Consider the following 11,279-nt stretch of genomic DNA (forward strand, 5'->3'; position numbering starts at 1 on the left):
GGGGGTGCGGCAAAATAGGGGAAAACTTGGAAATTGCCAAACCTCGACTCCCTTGGGAGGGCACGGGAAGGGGAGGGTGGTGTGCGGGTTGGGTTGGGTTTTTGTTTGCTCTTTCTGTTTTAAACTCCCGTCGCCTTACCTTGGTGTTTGTAATAAAAGGCCACCTGCACGAACGCGTTTAAAGGTCCCGATTTCCCTTCGCTGGGTCTGCGGTTGAGGTATCCTAAGCTTGTGGCTTTTATCTGTTTTGTTTCATAATTTTTTTTTATTTTTTTTTTTCCCCAGCGAGAGTAGTGATTTGAGGTTGCTTGGGGCTTTATTTTTAAGTGGAGTCTGAAATGTGTAACTCAGCCAAGATCAGGGATTTCATCTAAAAGCGGTATCAGCTTTCCTGCACTAGAGTTATGTTTTGCCAAAATAAAGGATTCCGGTTGGACGAGCCTTTTTTCTTTTTTTTCCCCTTTTTTTTCCTTTCTGAGGTTTCTGTTGATGGTCATCATGAACTTGGGCACAGCAAAGCATAATACTACACTTCTACTATCTACCTCTTTAGCTGACACAGTATTTATATTTATTCACAGAGTTACCATTGTTCAGCCCCACCTGGCCATTGTAAGTTATGTGTTGAAGTAATCTAGAAAATGCTTTTTGCTTGCCAGCGCTGCTCTGGCCATAGATGTAAGTTGGCTTCTTGACAGCATAGTTAAAATCCCATTGCAAAATCGCGTTGTAGGCTTTGCGATGAGGTGGGCACATCTTGTTCAAATCCTCATTCCTATTAATCCACATGAACATAATAATGGCAACAATTTCATGCTTGTTTTCCAGACACCTACTGAAACTCTCGATGATGTTTTATGACTTACCCAAAAGATTGAATGTTAATTAAAACACCTGAAATAGAATGCCTGAAAATACTGATTTTTGGATTAACCACTCAAAATTATAAAAGGTGGATATAAAAGAGACAGTCTAAGACCTCCATGTGTCTGTACTGTATTTTACATTTTCTAATAGCCCCTTATTTATGAGCATTAATAGTGTCTGTCAATCAGAAAGCAACAGAGCTGTGGCTTTGTTTATCAGTCTTATACCTTGTACAGTTAGGATAACAATCAACTTTTTGTGTTTTATTGAATGCTAAGTTTATACCTGTTATTTTAAAGGTGAAGCTGTTAATGGAATGCTCAGAATGAAACTGGATTTACATGAAAGAATATTAGTGCATATCAGTCTTACCAAGATTTTTATCCATAGTCATAACTGTGTGCCCAAGAGCATCACATCTCTGTTACTGAGAAAGAAAACATTACAACTTTTTGTGTTTTTTCTTTTGAAAGAGATAGGACTTAGCTTGCTTTTTTTTTTTATTTCTTCCCACCCCATGACATTTAAAGCATGCTCAGTGCTTTTTATTAAAATATCAATGGATAGGCTAGAACTCATGGAGTTCTGCCAAATTTGGATCGATGCAAATGAGAACAGTTTGTCCCATTGTGTCTCCCCATATATTTCATTTCTGTGATGGCCCACTTCTCTAAATACCACTGATGAGTAGAATGTAACTGTTCCTAAAGCACTCATGCTGATATAGTTTAATAAATCTTTGCATGCCTTGAACTCAGGTCTTTGGATCCTTCTGTTTGATAATCTGTCTTGTTTGATCCCCTCTTACGCCTGTTGTAGCTGTTAAAGACAATTTCTGTGTGGTAGAATTTTAAATTAGAGCAGAACACTGGTGTGGAGGAAAGGGTTTTTTGTTGAATAATAGCATTAAGAGACTTGGCACTAGTTGAATAGCAAAAACTCCTGATTATGTATTGGAAATACTGACTTGGTATGGAATACACTCAATATTCAGGCTTCCTTAAATAGGAGGTTTATGAAGTCCTGTAATTACTTGGTTTCCTTTGTGTTATTCTTGAATGAATGTCTTAAAATCCCAGTGCATCGCATGTGATTGTTCTAGTTAAATGACTCAATAGCCGGAAGCCTCCCTTAATTTTTGCTCCCTTCCATTTCTGCCTCTTACAGAACTTAGTGAAATACACTTTTACTTTTTGCCCAGTGCAGAAAACATGGCCTTTAATACAATTTCATGTCGAAATTTTAAAATGTTTACAACAGTCCACAGAAAACTAGCCATAACATTCAGTTAGTAACTAAGCATAATGACAGAATTCTGTCTGCAGGGTAAAAATGCTGTTTCTTAGAAGTGCTTAAGTTTTACATGCCATAGAGTAATTGAGCCCATCTGCCTGATGGTTATTTAGAATTACAGGAATTTTGTATAAAAATGTTCATTTTCTTTGTAACTTATTATAAAATCAGTTTTGTGGGTTTTTTCTGCCTAAATCTGCTGCATGTTTCCCAAATAAATAAGAACTATTGTATTACGTGGCTTTAGTGGAAAATTTATATTGGAATTTTTTATTAAATGATTCTTGTAGGCAAAGTATTTTCCTATCTGTTCAGCTGCATGTTGAAACCTGTTTAAAACTCTTAAAAATTATTGATTTGGTAAACACACCCAAAAATCTAAAAAGCCAAAAAGTGCTTATTAAAATATAAAGATTTCTAAGCTGCTATCTTAGAAATTTAAGATTATGCTATCTTCATTTCATAATATGCATCCACACTGTTAGTGTCTGTGCATCCAGCAGTGTTCCCTTCCCCCACAAGCTAACACCCTCCTTCAGAACATAAAATATTAGTGGTAGATTGGTATCTCTATGAAGAATGTGTTTGAATCAAGGATTAAAGAAAAGTCTTGGGTCATGCATTTAAAATTAAAGCAAGCTTTTTGTTTCCAATAGAAGGTAATGCATTTTCTAAAGCATACTTAGTGAAGTTATGAAAAGAAGGTGATATTCTGGAGGTGATGAGAGTACTCATGTCATGATTCTCCCTAACTAGGAAACATTGGCTGTAATTAACTTTGTATTTAACTTTTCAAGAGCAGACGTGTAGTGGATGTGCAGGTATCTGTAATAAACAGAATACGTGTGGCACATCCTAAAAGACCTCTGCGGTGGTTCGGCATTGTTTAGCATGGCTTCAGCTGTCATCCCGTGATAAATCAAGGACATCGGGCAAGTAGAGTGTCCCTGCAGCCAGTATCAGAGAAACTCGCATCAGAGGGCGTTGTCTCCTGCAGCAGCACTGGGCTTTCTTCACTGAGCTCTCCGTAAACTCCAAATGGTTCCATCATATGCCCTATTTGATGTGTCTTAAGCATACCTGGTAGCTCTGTCGTTATTTACGTGTAAAGCAGTGATTTTTATAAGACCTGGAGGTTGTTTCCTATTCACACAGAAAAACCACCACAGTTACTCGAGGTCTTTTTTTCTCACCTTTCTGTCACTAATTCATGTCTTCATGGGTTAGCACTCCTGTCCTGGTGTAAATGTATCTTGAAAGAGCAAGTTTGTTTCCTTCAATTTTATTGTGTTTGTGAGTCTAATAAATAAGAAATAATGTCCAAAATACGCATTGACTTCAACTTGACGGCTCATGTTCTTTGCAGTCAGTTTTCAGTTGAGGTCCAAGGCCATATCCATGAAAGTTGGTGAGAATATTTCCAGTCAAATCAAGGATTTGGCTCTCCCTAAGTTTTTTATCAAGGCTTGGTTATGGTTATTACCTTTACTCAGAAAACCTGAGATATTCTAAATCTCAAGTATTTGACACAGAACTTTTTTCTTTTTTCTTCTGGAGAGCTTGCACTTACTGTTGGGATAAACCATTCCAGGGAGATTGGCAAAAAGTTCTATAACCTCACTCAGTTCCAGGAAATACATGGAGGAGCGCTTCTTGGGAAACAGCACTTCCTTGAATAATGTGCCATGCGCAGTTCTCGGTGCTTTGTAAGGAGTACCAGGGAGCTCAGGCAGACAAGTGCAGACATCTAACTTGATCGGGAGAATCGGTGCCGCTGTTAGATGTGCCCCAGCTGTTGCCTATTGAGAGTCCTGTTACAGCTCTGTTTGTATGGAAGTGACAGGTAGCAGCTATTGATCGGGGTGTATCTTCTTCCCCAGCTTTGATGGAAATGCAAGGTTTGGATACATGGACCCCTTACATGCTCTATCCTTTTCTCCTCTAACGTGGCAAACCACTGAGGGCGAAAACGCAAACGGACAAACCTAATTACTCTGTGCTTTTGATTTGGGAGCCTAATCCTATAAATGTAGTTCTTGAGTCTCAGCAAATCCTGAGTAACTGATGAAGGAATGGCCCGGCTTTGCTGTTACTGTATTCCATTTCCAGTATTCTTTCAGTCAAAAGAAGGAATGGTCTTATGCTGTGGATGGTGCTTTAGTTTTCACTGCTTCTAGGTCAGCTTTAGGTGAAGTATGGGATTGACATAATGTGTTTTATAAAAATTAATTTCATGTCTTTCAAGCCTTTATAGTGATGAGAAGAAAAATAGGTACATTCAGCTGACTGTAGAAAAATAAATGTTATCGCTATCTGTTCAGATATAATTAAAGAAGAATCCTCCATGGTGTTTCAGGTAACTTTTGGAATTTTTGCTACAGCATTTCATATAGTAAAAGTTACTCAGAAAGGACATACGAACATGAAAAAGAAAATCTGTTTCTTTTGGCCCACCAGAGTTACCCAGTTTGTTCACTCCGGAAAAGTCAAACGAATAACTCAAACCTGAATTGAAGAAGTTACAGTCTGCTAATTTAGCTATAACACTTTGGATTTCTTTCTTCATGTTTTAGAGTTAAGGATGCCTCTTTTGGCTCTTTAAAATTGGTACTATAGCCGTGCAGCAAACATCACTCCTAGTAAAGGATAGGGCAGAGGCTGTAAAACTCAGAAGCAGATGAATCCCGAGCAAGTGATTGCCTCCCACACTTGCATGTGGCAAGGAGCTGTTGCTGATGGTAGATATGAAAGTAAATTTGAGAACCCTCTGATTTAAAATGTCAGCAGTATCTGAATTTTTTGACACGTTCAGATGGGTAATATCACTTCATAGTAGGAATCAGTCACTACATGTGCTTAAAGATGTGCCAAATCTTCATCAAGCTTGAGAGGTGATAAGTAATTTTATTGAAAGACTGGCAGTATTTTTATCCTTCCAAGAAAACACTGCTCTTGAGAATCTTCAATACCAAAGAACATGTTTTCTGATTTTAAATTTTATTAACATTATACAGGGGATTTAAAATCCAGGTTGTAAATTCCACTTATGTATGGGTATATGGGTATCCCTGCCTGGTACATGGAAGCTTTGTAATATAATTGTGATATTTTTTTTCTTTTTTAAAGCTATAGTCAATGATCTTTTAACAATGTAAGTTAAAATTGTTGATAATAGTATTTTGGTTTCAAAATTAAAATTACAAGTATTTTTTTTTCTGTTGTTGATATATGAGAAGATACACTAAATGACTGAGTACTCCAAGGAGAGATATATGATGCGTTCTTTTTACAGATCTCTGCCAAAGACAGTCACCAAACCTGGGTGCTCAAAACTCTTGAAATCATTGCAAAACTTCTGGGTATTTTAGATGTGATTTCATTTAGCTTCTACAGCAGAAAAGGTTATATTTCTTTGTATTTGGTGGATTAGAACTTTTTTGTGGGATTTTGTTTTTGTTTCAAAATTAGTAATAGTGCTAGTTTACATCGAAATTCATATAAGCTTTGGGTTTCTTCGTAGCACTTTTATAGTGGAAACAAGATTATCAGAAGCACTTTGTATTGCCCAGGTTCACTGACTTCCATGTATAATACTTATCCTGGTTTAATTTTTTTTACATTAGTGATTGGTTGAACCCAGTTTTTCTGTTGCTCATGTTGTTTCAATGCTAAAGAAAAAATACTAGCTTCACATTAGTTTTATATATGGAAGGAATAAAACTTTGCAACTTAGCAATCTATAAATAGTGCAGCCATGAGTAGTGTGACACTACAAAAATATTTTTCAGTTCTGACTAGCTTTAGGTTATATAATAATAAAATTATTAAATGAGCAGTGAAACAAATATTATTGAGACAGAAAGTGTCAGATGTGGAGAATTTAGAAATGCTGAAAAAGTAATAGCCTAGGTTTGTGTCTAAAATAGTAGTAGATTGCAAATGCTCCTGAATAGGGAGTTTAGGTACTATTTTTAACTAGAAAAGTAGCTTTGAAGCTATCCTGTGTTACCTTGTGTGACATATAAGTATGCAGGAAAAGTAAAGGCAGGTGAATTTCTTAAACCATGGAACTTTTCATATGAAAGAACAAACAGACGTTTGTTATTCTCTGAGGGAGTTTATGTTGGTTGGTTGAGGTAAAGGAATCAGCATTATGTTCAACACGGCAGTCTGACTGCATAAAAGTAACCTCTGTGTTGTTCTTTCAGGTTTGAGTATGAGCACAGTTGAAGAAGAGTCTGAAACAGTGACAGTAGAAACCGTGAACTCTGTGACTTTGACTCAGGACACTGAAGGGAACCTTATACTTCATTGCCCTCAAAATGGTATAGAATTGTATTGCATAGTATTTTTTCTTCTTTTTTCATTGATTTAACCATCATACTTCCCTGCCCCCAAATTCTGTGAGCTACTTGGATTCAGCTTACTGTTCTGAAATTTGTTCTGTTTCAGTTTAAAGAAGAATAAAGTGTCAAATTAGGTGGAAATCACAAAATTATATCTGTATGTGTCCGAACAAGGATATAGTTGTTCTGATTTAATTCAGTGGAAATGGGCTCTTAGAACCAAGCATGTACCCAAATTTCTGTACACTTAAGGGACTGGTTTGTGTGTGATGGGCTGTGGATGGAATTTGCAAACAAAAACTCAAGAGAAAATGTGTGTTGAAGGAAGCATGTGAGCTGTTGTTGCTTGTAACTTGGATCAGCTACCTGGGCAATAGTAAAGCACTGAACCAACATCACATTTGCTTCTACCTTTTGTTTTGGTCCACTTTATGAACAGAAAGTAACTTGTGTGTGTTTTTGTTGTTAGAAGCTGATGAAGTAGACTCTGAAGACAGCACTGAACCTCCACACAAGAGGCTTTGCTTATCAGAGGATGATCAAAGCCTTGATGATTCCACTCCGTGCATTTCTGTTGTTGCAGTTCCAAGTAAGTTCTTTTAAGTTTATGTACTCTTACAGCAAATGTTTCTGTTGGTAAAGGTTAAAAGTGGACTCTTTGGATCACATTAGAATACTTTGCATGTTTTATTTTCAAATTTTATTAATATACTTAGGTCTATCATCTTTACCTCTCAGCCTTGGATGGTTTTGCAGCAATTGTTATCTATACAGTACTGGCAGAATAAACTGCTTTACAGTTAGAGACCTGCAGGCACAGGTGCATTGAATAAGTTGAAGGATAAGTGAATGAACAACAAACCAGATGCTGTTTTCAAGCAAAGAGCGAGTAGGTTTTTTTTAAACGATCGAACAGTATAGTTAGTATTTCTGTATTTCAATTTTGCAATATTGAGATTTATGGTCTTTCTAAGGTAGATAGTTGTACAAAAGGTAGGCTGAGTACTGAATTAATCTTAAGGAAGTTTATTGAATATTAGATAGTTCAATATAATCCTCAAAAAGGGCATCACCATAGTCATTATAAGTCATGATAAGTCATTATCCCACCCTACTCAGCCCTTGTCAGGCCACACCTGGAATACTGTGTTCAGTTTTGGTCCCAGCTATACACAAAAGATGTGCACAGGCTGTAGAGGGTCCAGAGGAGGGACACAAAGATGATCAGAGGACTGGGAAGCCTGTCATGTGAAGAAGGGCTGAGGGAATTGGGTTTCTTCAGCTTTGGGAAGAGAAGGCTTAGGGGAGACCTTATTTAAAGGGTGGCTACAAAGAAGATGACAACTCCCTTTTTACAAGTCACATGGAAAAGACAAGGCAAAATGGGTACAAGTTGCTCCTGGGGATGTTCCGATTGGATACAAAAGGAAAATATTTCATGATGAGAACAATCAGCCACTGGAATAATTGCCCCAGGGAAGTGATGGATTCCTCAACATTGGACACTTTAAAGATTCAGCTGGACAGGGTGCTGGGCCATCTTGTCTAGACCGTGCTTTTGCCAAGAAAGATTGGACCAGATGATTCTTGAGGTCCCTTCCAACCTGGTGTTCTGTGATTCTATTATAATCTCCCAAAGGGAGGCAAAGCAAGCTCTAGCAAGTTAAAATACCAATTTACAATACCTAGAGTGGCTGTTTATTTGGTGGAACTAAGTAGAAACTCCTTAGAAGTAAAGGCATTATCATGTGGAAGTTAAAGGAAAATGGGAAAAAGAATGGAGCCGAAAGATTTGAAGGTTATCCTTTAGTAACTGGAAGATACTGAAGATAGGACTGGAAAGAAAGCATTAATACAACACCAAATGTTTGCATCAGATCAAACACCTTTTATTTATATATTTCACATTATGTCTTAGTTGTAGTCAAGTGTAAATCTGAAGGTTTCAAAACTCAAATTTCTTGAAGAGGAACAGTTAATAATCATTTTGGTGATTTTACTGTATCAAGAAATAAATACTCAATAAGACCTCTTTCAATTTTCAGTGCAAGGGTAGCAATTTCTAAAACCCGAAGCATGCATTAAAAATGTTACAGGAGTAAGGTATACAACTAACTTACCCATTCTGAAGTTTCAGAAAATGATCAGAGCTTTGAGGTGACCATGACTGCTACCACTGAGGTAGCTGAAGATGAGATTAACGAAGGAACTGTTACTCAGATTCAGGTAGAGTAAAACTTCAAAATTGATCTATTTGATGTACATTTTTATTTAAATTGAAATTAAATGGGAAACAAACAGCAGAAAGGGTTTATTAATAAGATTGCTTTTGGTCTTTAATGTATTTGAGCATGGATCTTGTTTGTAAAATGTTGTTCTATAAAAGTGCAGATGAATCATTTTATGTATTAAAGAGGGTATTTATAGTGTAACTTACTGCCCAACGAGCAATACAGTAAACAGTAATAGATGTAACCCTTCACTGATAATTACTTGCTCTGTGATGATCTGCATAGAAGACAAGTTTATCTGTTATTTCTGTCATTCTTTGATTATAAATTAAGCTTTGTAACAGGCCTAAATTTTCTTTGTCTTGTCACCAGTCCTAACAGTTACATACAGTCCCCGTTGTAGAATACCATGTTTAAAAGTTCTAGATTGGAGATGCTGGACATAGTCCTCTTTCCACCAAAGCCAGTGAGACTCTTCCTATTCACTGTCTGTTAAACAGGATGAAGAAAGTTACTTAATTAATTCTCACAACATCTATATGTTAAGATGCTAAATCTTACTCAGGTGTTTTAAAAACTACTGTACTTTTAATGCCATTATCTTAAAAGTGGCACTTTCTGAGCAGTCAGCAAGGTAACTAGGTGTACTGGTTTCATTTTCCTTCAAGTTATGCCTCCATGTTAATTGCAAGGTGATAGAAAGAACTGAAGATCTGACTGGGTGATTTCGTATTGGTCTTTTCAAGATTCTTCAGAATGAACAGCTGGATGAAATCTCCCCAATGGGCAATGAAGAAGTGTCAGCTGTTAGTCAAGCCTGGTTCACAACCAAAGAGGATAAGGATTCTCTAACAAATAAAGGTAGGATATTTCAAATGCAATTCTCCCATGCTGTAAAAGGATAAGCTGTTCCAAATGTCTCAACATTTTGCAGGTTACATAAAGTAATCTCTGTCTTAGTGAAGGTCATTGAGAAGACTGATTCTAAAAATGCTAAGACATCTAATGCATTAAGATTTCACCATCCCTCTTACACTTTGACTGCAAGAAGAAAGTTGGAATTCCAGAAACATTTGGAGAGGAAGAGGGGCCATGCTTGCAGTGGTGGCAGTGATTCTAGTGGCCGTGGTAGAGAACAGCTGTAGATAATGTGTGTCGGCACAGGTGGGGCAGACAGTTGTGTTTGCTCTGTTTGCAGTTCTACCTGGCTAGAGATGGGAAGCTGCAGTCAGAGGGGGGGTATACTAAGAAAAAAAAATTAATCTGTGCTCAAGTTAATCCATCTTCCTCCAAGTAGGTTTTACTCGTCTGGCTACTCTGTTGTGATTCATATTAAACAGTTTCTGGAGTGGAGGTGCTTCAGAAGTAGAGGGATCATGCAGACCAGGAATCTACTGAAATAATCACTCTGCTTCTAAAACTGTCACCCCATTGGCATTCTTTGCTTTCAAAATGTATTTGGGCAGTCAAGTAAGTTGCTGAACTTTAGAGCTGCTCCCCCCCTTTCCCCCCGTCTTTCACAGTAGCTCTGTGTTCGACATGTGTTGCCAGAGCTCATCATTTTATAGCAGTCTCCCATTGATAATGCTTTCTTTGAAGACCCATGGGTAGTTTGTCATAATCTTGGTACTGAATATGCAAAAATGTGAAATGTAAAATATGCTTCCTTTCCTAAAATAGTTGGGTATTAAAGATTATTCCATATAAAGAGTAACTGTCCCTTTAAGTTAGTTCAGATGCTTGGACAGAGGTGGGAATCCCAACTACAATAGTAGATTACTGTTCTGTCTCTGTAGCTCTAGAAGAAGAGATTGAAGCCATCAGGCACAAGGGAAGAGTTTTCTCTCATCAGTTCCAATGGAGTTAGTAATAATGCCTGTACTTTTCACTCTAATTGGATTTGAGTAAACAATCTCTTTGGTGTGTTCTGCCTCTCAGCTCTGATAATTAGCAGTGTGAGAAGGAAGTACCCTGATTTTTCTGAGCAGAGATGGGCAGGTAGCCAGCACACACCAGTATATAAACTGGGTCACCAGCATAATCTTAAGTGATAAGCAGTATTAAGTATGGTATGAGCATGAGGGGAAAAAAGACATCTATATATGCTTCAATGTTTTATTGATAGACTTCAGATTTGAAATTTTCTCTCTGAATAAAGTTGATTGGTTTTGCATTTAAAGCTTAACTGGCATTGTAGTTACTAACAGCATTGACAGAGATGTTTGTTTCTAATGACTTGACACTTTTATTTGGGAAATAAAACACTTGCCATGAGTTTTTGTCTTGACTGTGACCACTGGGCATTTTTCCCAATGCAAAAAAAAAAAAAAGAGAACTACGGACCAACTCGTCAAAATAGACTAGGTAGAACATTTACCTCTACGAAAAGCACTCAGAGTAGGTAGCAGTACTCACATGTTGGGAAGTGATAAGGCACATAAGAGATCTCCACATTGTTGCCAATTGCTCAAGTAATATTATGAGTCACGTTTTAAGTCCCAACTTCTGGAATCATTTGAGTGCATGGAAATTTCAGCTGTCA

The 11,279-nt window shown here is 37.3% G+C and overlaps 1 protein-coding gene across 3 annotated transcripts in view; it reads left to right on the forward strand.

The window, feature by feature from the left end:
• Positions 1–11,279, forward strand: part of DMTF1 (cyclin D binding myb like transcription factor 1) — a 48,721-nt gene that overhangs the window by 16,907 nt on the left and 20,535 nt on the right. For 2 of the 3 annotated variants that reach the window (XM_026862282.1, XM_026862298.1), the window contains exons 3-7: positions 6,016–6,022; positions 6,369–6,485; positions 6,976–7,095; positions 8,638–8,732; positions 9,484–9,598. In XM_026862282.1, the coding sequence (XP_026718083.1) occupies positions 6,377–6,485; positions 6,976–7,095; positions 8,638–8,732; positions 9,484–9,598 (439 nt within the window). In that variant the 5' untranslated portion in view covers positions 6,016–6,022; positions 6,369–6,376. The remainder of the gene's footprint in view (positions 1–6,015; positions 6,023–6,368; positions 6,486–6,975; positions 7,096–8,637; positions 8,733–9,483; positions 9,599–11,279) is intronic. The other variant, XM_026862290.1, reaches the window with a different exon arrangement.

The sequence above is a fragment of the Athene cunicularia genome (genome assembly GCF_003259725.1).
Source record: "Athene cunicularia isolate RWA chromosome 1 unlocalized genomic scaffold, athCun1 chr1_part2, whole genome shotgun sequence".
Classification (NCBI taxonomy): domain Eukaryota; kingdom Metazoa; phylum Chordata; class Aves; order Strigiformes; family Strigidae; genus Athene; species Athene cunicularia.